Raw genomic sequence first — 13,798 nt, forward strand, 5'->3', positions numbered from 1 at the left:
CTAGGCTCACTGCAACCTCTGCCTCCCGGGTTCAAGCGATTCTTGTGCCTCAGACTCCTGAGTAGCTGGGACCACAGGCATGCACCAGCACGCTCGGCTAATTTTTGTATTTTTCGTAGAGACAGGGTTTCACCATGTTGCCCAGACTGGTCTCGAACTCCTGACCTCAAGTGATTGGCCCGCCTCGGCCTTCCAAAGTGCTGGGATTACAGGCGTGACCCACCATGCCTGGCCCTTAGTCACACCTTTTTTCTTCTTTTTTTTGAGATGGAGTCTTGCTCTGTCACCCAGGCTGGAGTGCAATGGTGTGATCTCAGCTCACTGCAACCTCTGCCTCCTGGGTTCCAGTGATTCTCCTGCCTCAGCCTCCTGAGTAGCTGGGATTACAGGTGCCCGTCACCACATGCAGCTAATTTTTGTATATTGTGTGTGTGTGTGTGTTTTTAGTAGAGACAGGGTTTCACCATGTTGGTTAGGCTGGTCTTGAACTCCGGACCTCAAGTGATCCACCCGCCTTGGCCTCCCAAAGTGCTGGGATTACATCATCAGACTTTTTATAATAAACTGGTAAATGCAAGTAAGAGTTTCCCTGAGTTCTGTGAGCTGTGGTAGTGAATTAATCAAACTCAAAGAGGGGGCTGTGGGAAACCTGACTTGAAGCTGGTTGGTCAGAAGTTCTGGAGGCCTAGACTTGCAACTAGTGTCTTGCAGGGGGGCAGTCTTGGGGACTGAACCCTCCCCCTGTGGGATCTGGCACTATCTTTAAGCACAGAGCACCAGGATTGAATTAGAGGACAACCAGCACTAGCTTGGTGTTTGGGGAAAAAATCTCCACACATTTGGTCACAGAAGTGTTTGGTATTGATTGTTGTGGTGTGAGAGCAAAGGAAAAATGCAGTTGGAGTTGGGTTTTCCTTGCAGTGCCCTTATAAAAGAGGCCTCAGAGACTGCCTTGCACCTTCTGCCGTGTGAGGATGTGGTGCGGAGACGCCGACTCTGCCAGCACCTTGCTTGTGGACTTCCAGCCTCCAGAGCTGTGCAGAGTAAATGTCTGTTGTTCGTAAGCCACACAGTCTGTGGTGTTCTGTTAGAGCCGACCACCTCTCAGGCTGTTTCCCTGCCATTGCCCCAAGGGCTCTTGAGAGGGTTCTTCCCTGCCCAGTCCTTGAACCTCCAGCACTACCTCCAGTGCCTGCTGTCCCTTCCCCACTGTCACCACCTGGCCCCCACTCATTCCCTGCCTGAAGGTCTGTGAGCTTGGGCACTTCCATTGCACTCACTATAGTCTCATGAGTTTATAACCAACTCTACTCACCCTGTCTCCCCAAGAAGAACTTTAGTCCTCGTAGACTCTAACACCTGCATTTTATAACAAATAAAGCTCATGTCCAGGGATGTTGAACAACTGACCTGGTTTGAATAGAACTAGTTAGTCACACACAAATCCGAAACTTGAGCCCAAGTCTCCTGAGTTTCGTCCTGGGCTCCTGCTCACAACAAGCATTGCATGGGTCGGATCTGAGTTCTGGGTGTATATCTCAAATCTGCTCAGCTCACAGTGCCGATTTGGGAACAGGGTTCTGCTTGTAATTTTATATGTGGATTTAATTGCTATATTATTCCTTTAAAAACATATTGCAAGCCTGTTGGAGGGCCTTAAACCAAGGGGAGTGCTAGGAGTTCCAGCACCGAGACATTAAACGAAGGTGCCGGGCGTGATGGCTCACGCCTGTAATCCCAGCACTTTGGGAGGCCGAGGTGGGTGGATCATGAGGTCAGGAGATCGAGACCATCCTGGCTTACGCGGTGAAACCCCGTCTCTACTAAAAATACAAAAAATTAGCCGGGCGTGGTGGTGGGCACCTGTAGTCCCAGCTACTTGGGAGGCTGAGGCAGGAGAATGGCATGAACCTGGGAGGCGGAGCTTGCAGTGAGCTGAGATCGCACCACTGCACTCCAGCCTGGGCGACAGAGCGAAACTCTGTCTCAAAAAAAAAAAAAAAAGAAAGCAAGGCAGGGCACACAGTGGGCACACCCTAGCCGGGCTGCACAAAGTCCATGTGTCTCTGTACTCTTCTCCATCATAAAGTGAGTGATTCCGCCATCAACTCCTGTACGATTTCTGCTATTCCTCAAATATACTCTCCACTGAAGTGGAGTGACACGTTAGACTATGAAATCTCAGGTGTTTAGAGTGGTAAGAGAAGCCCATTTGTTCTTTTCAAAAAAGGACATACTAGTCTCAGGTTGAAAAGTAAGGCAAATATTTTTTTGAGTTCCTTAGCAACTGTTGAGGTGATTTCTAGATAATTTTGAAGAAGTCTGTGATGATTGGTAACTACTGAGAATTGCTGCCAGCTTTGTGTTAAGAGGTCAAGTACCATTTCTCACTTTGAATCTTGACTAGTCCCTAAGTAAATATATACCTGTTTCTTGAACCCTTCCGTCAAGAGGATTTAGTAAAACTTCTGTTTACTTATTTATATTTTAGAGACATGGTCTCACTCTGTCGCCCAGGCTGGAACATAGAGACGTAATCATAGCTCACTGTAACCTCAGACTCCTGGCTTTAGTGATCATGGCTCACTGCAGCCTCAACCTGCTGGGCTCAAGTGATCCTTCTGCCTCAGCCTCCTGAGTAGCTAGGACTACAGGTGCATGCCACCACGCCTGGCTAATTTTTAAACTTATTTTTTTTTTTTGAGATGGAGTTTTGCTCTTGTCGCCCAGACTGGAGTGAAATGGCGCATCTCGGCTCACCTCAACCTCCACCTCCCGGGTTCAAGCAATTCCCCTGGCTCAGCCTCTCGAGTAGCTGGGATTACAGGCATGCGCCACCACGCCCGGCTAATTTTGTGTTTTTAGTAGGAAGGGGTTTCTCCATGTTGATCAGACTGGTCTCCAACTCCCAGCCTCACGTGATCTGCCTGCCTTAGCCTCCCAAAGTGCTGGGATTACAGGCGTGAGCCACCACACTGGGCCTAAATTTTTTTTTATAGAGACAAGAGTCTTGCTGTGTTGCCCAGGCTGGTTTTAAACTCCTGGCCTCAAGCCATCCTCCCACTTCAGCCCTGCACAGTGCTGGTATTACAGGCATGAGCCACCACATCCAGCCTAAAACTTTTATTTGAATATACAAGAAAGATTCAAAAGCTGGTTAGTCTGTCAGTGCACATACAGTTGATTGGAGAACCAGCATTTTCTAGGGAGGAAGTCTCTATTCCATATGTCGATTGCCTGCATTTCACGAGAAGACCTGAGCATCCTGGGCAGGGGAGAGAAGAGAGCCCATGTTGAGGAGTGAGGGAAGGGGAAGGAGGGTGCGGCCTTGTCCTCTGTTTGCTGTAACCTCCTTGTTAGAGCAGCAGGTTGTACTTTTATATCAGCACTACTAAGTTGGGCCAGGTGGAGGGTAGGAGGTGGCAATTTTGTTCCCCAGGGGACATGTGGCAATAGTCTGGAGACATTTTTGGTTGTCATCTTTGGGGGAAGGGATGCTACTGGCATCTAGTGGTAGAGGCTAGGGATGCTGCTGAACATCCTGCAGTACACAGGACAGCTCCCCACAGCTAAGAACTATCCTGTCCAAAATGTCAGCAGTGCTGAGGTTGAGAAACCCTGCCCTGTGTTATCCATTAAATCCCTCAGTGAGTCTGCTGAGGATGCTGCCATTATGATATGCCCTGGAACATGATAGCATGTTATGAGGGAAGGAAAATCTTCTACTGTTGGTGTTTTTCTTTTTTTATACCTGAAAACCACAGTGGTGCCATTTTAATCCAGTTGTACTATTTCTGGAGTCATGAGTTTGCACTTTAAGTTACTTTGCTCTCTGCTGCCTCATTAGAAATAGCATCTAACAGTGTCGTTAGATGTTGCTGTTTTTGTTTTACTGCAAGCCACTTCACTTGCTTAAGGGAGAATTATATCATGGGCAGGGGATTTATAGCGAAAAGCATTTCTGTGATGTTATTCGTAAGTCTGTTGTAATGTCTTTGTAGCCAAAAGGGTTTACCTAATGTCTAATATAAATGTCTTTTTCACCAAATGAACCCAAATTCACCCATTTCCTTTTGCTCTGATCTCAGTAGAACCTAGACTATCTAGACGGAAAAACAGTAAATATTTGAACTAATTGCTTTGGAATATTATAGGTTAGTGCAAAAGTAATCACTTTTTTTGCCATTAAAAGTAATGGCGAAACCCGTGATTACTTTTGCACTAACCTAACATCATGTGTGTGTTCATCTTGGCACCAGTTTAAAGACACACTGCCATCCGGTGTTTCACTGGCCACTTCTTTTTAAAGCTAGATTAAATGTTGTGTGATTAACCCAGTTTCTAACAATGCACAGTGTTACTACTTAACACTCTATAGAGAAACAGCCACATAACTCTGGCATGAGCTGGGTCACGGGGTGTTGTCACACACCCGCTCGCCTATACTTTTCTTGATGTGAATATTTCTTGGATGAATGGGTTTTAAGGCCACAAAGAAGTGTATTCATCTGCGTCACTGGATTTACAAGGATTTTTGCATGCCAGCAGCATGGGATGCATGAGCTCCACGTTAGTCATTTAGCTCTGAATGTGGCATTCGCTTTCTGAGGCAAAAATAAACAGAACCATCTAAGCAACAAGCTCTGTTGCATTTGTTAGCAACAAGCTTTGTGATCAGACAATGGCATTGTATGGCCCATTAGCAAACAGAACGCATTCACGTGAGCAAGCCACATTTAAGCAGAGCACCAAAACATTCTTCCCAGCCTTGCAGCTGGGTTTTAGGGAAGGGTTATTCTCATTCTTACTTCTCTTTGGAATTTTCTTCTAGGTTTTGTCCTTTTAGAAAGGCGTTTTAAGCTCTCTTTGGGTAAAAAGAATGTAATGGTTGGTAAATGGGTGTCACTTTCCTCCTGTATCTCTGTCTATTAACATGTTTTAACCCCAAATTAAAATTGAGGTCTAGGTTTGTTTTATAAATAAGAGGCAACTTTAGTCCCAGAATTTTTAGATTAACTTAAACATTATACACAAACTATGAAGTTTAAGGATATATATTTAAAAAGTAAAAGTTTTCTTGAAAACTTAGGTCTTCCAAGCTCGCATTTCCTTAGCTACACCCACAAAACATCTTAGTTTGCAATAGACTACTTTTGGGGCAAACTACATTTACCTTCATCCTCCCACAAAGGAGTCTCTGAAATACTATTTTTTTCCTGTTGAGATAAATGCTAAATTAGTGAGTTCTTTAGGCAGGTCCTGTCTGTTGGCCAAGTATAACACAAGTTCAGAAACCATTATTGAAGTAAATGAAAATGGGATGAAAAGATGTCTGATAATACCTGACAGATCATCTTGAACAAGTCCATGTATTGACCTGAGGCCTGCCTGTGGCCCTTTGTGTTAAGTACCGGAAAAGCTGCTTCTGATAAAAACGTATTATGGTGCTGTGTCTAAGTTTTTTCAGCTAATTTTGCAGCCTCCCTGAGTGCTATGTTATACATTTGACTAAGTGGGACCTGAGATGGGTAATGACCATCCTAGGGAACCGGATGGAGGTCTCCAGCTGGGAGGATGTACAAACCATTACTTAGACTGCACTCATGGGAACAAAGAGACAAAACACAAATGCTCTTTTATCATTGGTAGTTTCAAATCTGAGCGAGGTATGTGCTGACTCACCTCCAGAGAGTATGCTCTCACCTGCCCAGATATGTAGTTCCCATGCCTAGGGAGGAGCATTCTGTTTCTCTAGCGGTCCTCTGGGCCCTGAGCATTCCTGGCAGTCCTGCTGAGCTCTCTTTGCATGAGAGATTCCACACTTGCCCCTTTACCTCAGGCCTCTGATCACTCAGTCTTTTACCCCCTCACTCCACACAGACGACTTTGCTGTCTACTTGGACAAAACTGAATCCATATGAAGGGAACTACTCTGGCATCCAGCCATGTCTGCAAACTTCCTCATATCCAATGTCCACCTGCTCTGCCTTCCATGTTACTACAGTGGAGGAGGTAGCCTTTCTCCAAAGCTGATCTCTGATCTCTTCACCTGTCTTCTGGATTCCATTCCTTGTCTGTCACCTTTCTCAACTTTTATTTATTTATTTATTTTGCTCTGCTGCTCAAGCTGGAGTACAGGATCATCACTCACTGCAACCTCAAATTCCTGGACTCAAGTGAACCTCCCTCCTCAGCCTCCTGAGTATCTGGAACTATAGGCGTGCACTGCCACACCTAGCTAAGTTTTTTAAAAACTTTTTGTAGAGATGGGGTTTAGTTATATTGCCCAGGCTGGTCTCAAGCACCTGCCTTCAAGTGACCCTGCTGCCTCAGCCTCCCAAAGTGCTGGCATTACAGGTGGGGGCCACCACGCCGGACCCACACCTCTCTTTACTTTTAACTGATTTCTTCTCCTCAGCATTAAAACCAGTTCAATTCTCTCTCACTTAAAACAAAAACATGCCTTCCCTCACCCCAACCCTTGCCTTCAGGTATATATACACAGCCAGCCCATTCTCCACAAGCTGTAATACTCAGTGTTTAGTCATTTTTAAAAATTAATTTTTATGAGTTTTTTGCTTTTGCTTTAAATGATATGTCAACTTAAGAAAACATTGTTACTGGTTTTAAATTTTAAAAAATATTTGCTTGACGTGGCATAACTTGTAAGTAACAGAGCCGGGATTCTAACCTAACTCTGATTGCAGACTCTTCTGAAAACTCTCCACTGGATTTGACCTGGGGGTCCCTAGTGATCTTGGCAACAGCAGATTTGGTGGAGGGAGGGTTAGAAGCCAGATGGGAGTCCTTGAAGAGTAGGAGTTGAGGATGCTCACCCTCTTTCTTTCTTCCTCAGCCCCAAATTCTAGAAAGAACACAATACCTGATACATATTAGCAAAATGTAGCATTTGAGAGTTCATTGATCCATTCAACTCCTGTTTAATGAGCGTCTCCTTTGCTGCCAGGCAGGTGCTGGGGATATAGCAGTGTATACATAGATAAACACCTACTTTTATGAGGATATATTTACGATCTCCCTTGTCAGCTTCTCTTCCCCCTTACTCTTAAGAGTAAGGTTTATCTCAGTTGTGTCTAGGATTATTTGTTTCCTTCTGGGTTGTCTCACACACTCCCATGATGTCATTTACTATCCCAGAGCTGAATGTTTCCGAACTCTAGACCTTCTCTCTCTACCTAGGTAGCTCAGAAGCCCGCAGACTCATTTTGCCTGTTTGGTTGTCTTTTACTGTGTAACAAACTACCCTAAAACATAGTGTCTTTAACAACAGCCATTTATTTTGCTCATGAAGCTGCAATCTGGTCAGGGTTTGGAAGTAAGGACTCTTCTCTGTGTCACGTGACGTCAGTGGAGTGGCTTGACTGGGGTGGGACAGTTTACTTTCAGGATGGTGTACTCACACGGTGCCTCACTGGTGCTGAATATGAGCTTGAGATCTCAGCCAGAGCTGTGGTTCGGGGAGCCTCGGTTCCTCTCCATATAGATCTCTCCAAGGACTGATGGTTTAGGCTTCCTCAAAGCATGGAAGCCTCGGTGCAGGTGAGCCACTTACATAGTGACCCAGAGCTCCAAGCCCTTGGTCTTTATGATCTAGCCTTGGAAGTCATAGCATCACTTCCGTCATAATCATAACCCCAACCAGATTCAAGAAAAGGAAACATATTCTACTTTGCAGAGGCAGATTGTCAGAGGGACATTGTAAAAAGAGCATGTGAGATGGAAGACATTGCAGCCGTTTTTGGAAAATATCACCTGCCATATTGTCCAGAGTTGAGTTAGCATCTTCCACAAACCTGCTTTTTCTCCAGTGTTTCTAGCTTAGTAATTGGCCCCACCATCCCTCTGGCTTCTCATGTTGGAAACCTAGGAGCCATATTTGATACCTTTTAATTCCTCAGCAACCTACCCTCTACCCTGCCCAGCCAGTCACTGGGTCCGGACATCCTCTTGTCCTCTCTACTGGCCTGCCATAACCCTGGTGTAGGCCATCGTTATCTCCCTCCTCAGTTGTACTGCAATGGTCTTATAGCTGGTCCTCCTCCTAGCAGCCTTCCTCCTTCCAACCTATCTTTTATCCTGCTTCCTATGTAATCATGAAAGATACAAATACATTTATGGCACACTCCTGCTTTAAATCCATTAAAGCTTCTCAGTACTTTTGGGCTAGAGATCAAAGTCCTTTCTCTGGCCTGAAAGGCTGTGCACCTCATGGCTTCTGCCAGCATCAGAGTTATTTTGGATCTTCTGGCTCCTTTTGCACCTGCTCTAACGGCCTTCTTTCAGTTCCTCGAAAGCTCTGTTCTCTTTCCTGCCTGTTTCTCACTTTGACACTCGCTATTCTTTCTGTCTGCCATACTCTACTCATTATTCATGTTTGTTTAAAATAATTTCCTCAAAGAAGCCTGAGTTAGAATCTTCTGTTAAACAGTTCAGTTGTATCTGCATGTTTTCTTTATAGCCTGTGTTATAGGTGCTTGGATTCCTCTCTTTGGATTTCTTACTTGCTAGACTCTTAGAAGTCCATGAGGGCCAACAATTGGTCTTCAATCTCAAAAGCCTAGCTGGTGTCTTGACACATAACTAGCACCCAGTACATGCTTATGAATGAGTATTTGTACGTACACATTCATATAAAGATGTTAAAGAATACACACACAGATTTGTGAGTGCATTTGTACAGAGGTTTTTTTAAAAAAATGTTTTACCTTTGGGTAAGATTTGTCAGTGGTATATTTAGAAATTATATTTAGAAATGATTGGCATTTTTATTTGGGAGTATGTATATGTATTTATCATGGATTCTGTTCTGTTATTTTGTTTAGTATCCACTTGGTTCAGAATGCCCACAGCAGACACTGATCTGGTTCTGAATTGCTGTGTCCTTTCATGCCTTGTCCTCTGACCAGGTACTGTTCCTCACTCCTATTCAAGGTAAAGAAACTGCGGCAATGAAAGCTGATCTCCTGAGGGCCAGGAACATGAAGAGGTACATCAACCAACTGACTGTGGCAAAGAAGCAGTGTGAGAAGAGAATCCGAATCCTGGGAGGCCCTGCCTATGACCAGCAAGAGGATGGGGCCCTGGATGAGGGGGAAGGGCCTCAAAGCCAGAAGGTAGAACTTTATAGTTTCTTGTTTTGACCCTACCAAGTTTATTATAAATGCTGATAGAACTACATATAAAGACTTTCAACTTTTTAGTATTGAACTTAGACATGTGTGCCATAACTACACACTCACATTTGCTTTACGAGTCAAGGAGCTATATTCCTTGGTGTCCTTGACTTGTATGGGTGGTAATAGGTATAGATAGGCCTTGGGTGTGTGCATGTGTGTGTGCGTGTGTGGATATTTTTCCATCTTCCCTTTGTCCTCCCCAGAGGACCCAGAAGAGCATGTTGATATTTACAAGACTCCAATCAAGTTTCCTTTATCAATTGAATAGAAATAACCACCTATGAAGTAGGAGGCATCTTCTAAATTATTTTTACTTAACTCTTGCCACAATATTATGAAATTTCTACTTGATATCTTCATTTTTCAGGTGATGAAATGGTGGGTTTAAGTATCTTGCCTAATACCACATAGATAGGAAAAGCTAGAACAAGATAAAAACCCAGATCTGACTGGTTTGCAAATCTGAGTGCTTTCTCACTGAACCATAACATCTCTCTGACTGTTTTTGTACTGTAAAACTTCAGACTGTCTGTCAATACCAACCAAATCACGGAGCTTAGGAAAGTGTTTTAGCCCTACCTCAGTACCTGTCCTAACTCTGAAGGACCAAACTTGTCTTCCAAGACCTGGAGCATACTAAGATAGAAGGAAGCAGCCACGTGACCCACTCAGGAGCTTAGCTGTGCCATGGAAGGAACAGGACCTCAAAGCAGATGCCAGACTCCTCTCTGTAATGTGTCCTTTAGCTACAAAGAGGCCAACATTGGTATAATGTAACTCAAGCTACAGCCTCTAACCTCACTTGTTCTGATTTTCAGTCTCTTGATTCTTTCCTGTTTAGCTCTCGGTTCTACTTCAGCTACTCATCTGTGATGTTCCCCTGCCTCCCTATTCCAGTGATCAGCCTTGACTTTCTTAGTTTCTGGCTAGTCTCTGTTAGAGCCTCCGCAGGAAGGGCCAGCCCCAGCATACGCCAGGGTTCTGCAGCATCTTACACAAGTGGTGCAAATGCAGCTCCAAGGAACTCTTGTTTTTATAATCCTCTAACCACAGGAAGTCTGTTGATGTTGCTATTAGCAAAATAAAATAAAATAAAATTTTTGAGATACTGGCATTGTGTTCCAGATGGAAATGTAGCATTTTGGTGAATCAGAGAGATGGTAGATTTGACAGGTTGAATATTGCCCCCTTCCTCCTCCTCATTAGCTTTTTGTTTTTGGCCTCTTAGATTAATTTCTAGCCACATTTATCGTAGATGAGGTCTTTGTCTTATGTTCCATTCATTCATTCATTCATTCAACAGACATTTATTGAGGGCCCACAACATCTCAGTTACAGTGCTAGGTACTAGGATTAAAAATAAATAAGATAGAATCCCTGCTCTCAAAGAGTCCCATATAATTATAAAATAAAAAGGTAAGTGATCCAGTAGAGATATGAGATAAATACCTAGGAGAAATATATAATGGCTTGCTACCTAGTCAAAAGATGATATGCTTTTAGATGTTGTGGTACAGGAAGATCTCAAGAAAGATAATGGAAACTCATTTTGGGAGAATTAAATGTGATTTCAGTACAGGTTGTCTATCTGGCAGTGTCTACTAGAAGTAGACTTAACCCAGAGTGCCAGATCATTTTTGATTTGTTCTTTTTTTTTTTTTGAGATGGAGTCTCACTCTGTCGCCCAGGCTGGCATGCATTGGCGCGATATCGGCTCACTGCAACCTCCACCTCCCGGGTTCAGGCCATTCTCCTGCCTCAGCCTCCCAAGCAGCTGGGACTACAGGCGCCCGCCACCACGCCCAGCTAATTTTTTTTTGTATCTTTAGTAGAGACGCGGTTTCACTGTGTTAGGCAGGATGGTCTCGATCTCCTGACCTCATGATCTGCCCACCTCAGCATTCCAGTGTGTTGGGATTACAGGCGTGAGCCACTGCGCCTGGCCTTGATTTGTTCTTTTCAGACATTCAGGAAAAGAGAAACTCATTTCTGTTGCAATAATTCATCCTCAGAGTAAAACCATTTCCTCTAATCTTCAGGATGGAAGGCTAAGATAAGACAGAATTCCAATAGTTATGGTCATTTGCTATTTGAAAGGTAAGACTTTGGTTAGTTTGGGGCCATTCTGATGTCTTCATGAGTGGGAAGAAAACTTTTGCTATGACCTAATCATATGTGATCCAGAAGAATTACCATTAACTTTATTTCAGAATTTAGACTTCCAAATCCGGTTAATCCTCCAGTTAAAAGAAAGATTCAGAGTGAATTTTTTAAAAGGCAAGGCAGTTATATGTTGCTTACAAGAAACTAAACATAAAGGCACAGATAAGTTGGAAGTAAGAGGGAAAAAGACATGCGAATACTAAGTATAAGAGATCTAGAGCAGCTACTGTGAATGTCAGACAAAATAGACTTCGGAACAGGAAGTAGAACCAGAGATGAAGAACCTTTCATTACGATAAAGGAGTCAGTTCGTCAGGAAGATAGAATAATCAAATGTTCTCAATCAATGAAGAGACCTTTAGAGTGTACATGAAGCAAAACCTGACAGAAATGAGAAAAAATGTCACAAGTAGAGTTGGAAATGTTAACACTCCCCCTCAGTAATATCAGTAATAGGAAAATCTGGAAAATTCCCAAATATTTGGTAGCATATCTAAATAAGGCTTCCATCAAAGAAGAAATTATAAGGAAAATTAGGAACTATTTTCAATGGAGTGAATATGCAATATATCCCACAATTATTTGTGGGATATATTATGATATATATATTGTGGGATATATTGTGCAGTTAAAGCAGCACTTACAGGAATTATGTACAGTTGGCCCTTGAACAATGTAGGGGTTAGGAGTGCTGACCCTCCCCTGAGCAAAAATTCACATATAACTATGGAGTCTCCAAAAGCTTAACTGCCCATATCCTACTATTAACTGGAAGCCTTACCAATAATAGTCAGTTAACACAGATCTTGTATGTTATGTGTATTATATACTGTACTGTTAGAATAAAGTGGGCTATAAAGACAAATGAAAATGTTACTAAGAAAATCATAAGGAAGAGAAAATATTTTTACTACTCACTAAGTGGAAGTGGATCATCGCAAGGGTTTTCATCCGCATCATCTTCCTGTTGTCTAGGCAGAGCAGGAGGAAGAGGGCTCAGTCTTGCTGTGTCAGGGGCGGCAGATGTGGAAGAAAACCCTGTACGAGTGGGCCTGTGCAGCTCAAACTCATGTTGCTCAAGGGTCAACTGTACTTTTTAATGCTTATAGCAGAAGCGAAGAAAGGTATGAAATCAGTGATCTAATCTTTTAAGAAGCTATAAATTGGCCCAGTGAGGGGGCTTATGCTGGTAATCCCAGCACTTTGGCGGGCGAAGACAGGAGGATCGCTTGAGGCCAGGACTTAGAGACCAGCCTGGGAACATAACAAGACTCCCCTCTCTACAAAAAAAAAAAAAAAAAAAAAAAAAAAATTAAAAGAAGCTGTAAATAAAAACTAAAATAACTAGAAGGAAGGAAAGAGAAAAGATACAAATTGCCAATATTAGGAATGAAATAGGACATCACTAACAGATGCTACATACATTCAAAGGAGGCTAAGGGAATAATGTGGACAACTTCAAGCCAATAAATTTGACAATTTAAATGGAATAGACAAATTCCCTGGAAGACACAAATTACCAAAACTGATTCAAAAAGAAATGGAGGCTGGGCGCAGTGGCTCACGCCTGTAACCCAACACTTTAGGAGGCTGAGGCAGGCGGATCACGAGGTCAAGAGATCGAGACCATCCTGGCCAACTTGGTGACACCCCATCTCTACTAAAAATACAAAAATTAGCTGGGAGTGGTGGTGGGCACCTATAATCCCAGGTACTCGGGAGGCTGCGGCAGAAGAATCACTTGAACCCGGGAGGCGGAAGTTGCAGTGAGCCGAGATCACGCCACTGCACTCAAGCCTGGCGACAAAGTGAGACTCTGTCTCAAAAAAAAAAAAAAAAAAAAAAGACAAAAAGAAATAGAAACTCTGAATAACCCACAATTTATTGAAGAATATAATAATAATCTAAAACCTTCCCGGCTGGGCGCGGTGGCTCACGCCTGTAGTCCCAGCACTTTGGGAGGCCGAGGCGGGCCGATCACGAGGTCAGGAGATCGAGACCATCCTGGCTAATACAGTGAAACCCTGTCTCTACTAAAAATACAAAAAATTAGCTGGGCGCGGTGGCGGGCGCCTGTAGTCCCAGCTACAAAGGAGGCTGAGGCAGGAGAAGGGCGTGAACCCGGGAGGCGGAGCTTGCAGTGAGCCGAGATCGCGCCACTGCACTCCAGCCTCGGAGACAGAGCAAGACTCCATCTCAAAAAAAAAAAAAAGAAAAGAAAACCTTCCCACAGAACTCCAGACTCAGATCATTTCACTGGTGATTTTTTTTTTTTTTTTTTTTTTTTTTGAGGTGAAGTCTTCCTCTGTTGTTCAGGCTGGAGTGCAGTGGTGCCATCTCAGCTCACTGCACCCTCCGCCTCCCAGATTCAAGCAATTCTCCTCCCTCAGCCTCCCGAGTACCTGGAATTACAGGCGTGCACCACCACGCCCAGCTAA

At 43.7% G+C, this 13,798-nt stretch overlaps 1 protein-coding gene across 6 annotated transcripts in view; it reads left to right on the forward strand.

Annotated features, from left to right (window-relative positions):
- Window positions 1–13,798, forward strand: part of SNX25 (sorting nexin 25) — a 182,358-nt gene that overhangs the window by 119,729 nt on the left and 48,831 nt on the right. For 4 of the 6 annotated variants that reach the window (XM_055112059.2, XM_055112058.2, XM_034959502.3 and 1 more), the window contains one exon: window positions 8,953–9,134. In XM_055112059.2, coding sequence (XP_054968034.2) covers window positions 8,953–9,134 — 182 coding nt within the window. Of the gene's footprint in view, window positions 1–8,952; window positions 9,135–10,038; window positions 10,123–10,861; window positions 11,132–13,798 lie in introns of those variants that run through there. The other 2 variants (XM_055112060.2, XM_055112061.2) reach the window with 2 other exon arrangements.

This window comes from Pan paniscus, chromosome 3, assembly GCF_029289425.2.
Source record: "Pan paniscus chromosome 3, NHGRI_mPanPan1-v2.0_pri, whole genome shotgun sequence".
Taxonomy (NCBI): Eukaryota; Metazoa; Chordata; class Mammalia; order Primates; family Hominidae; genus Pan; species Pan paniscus.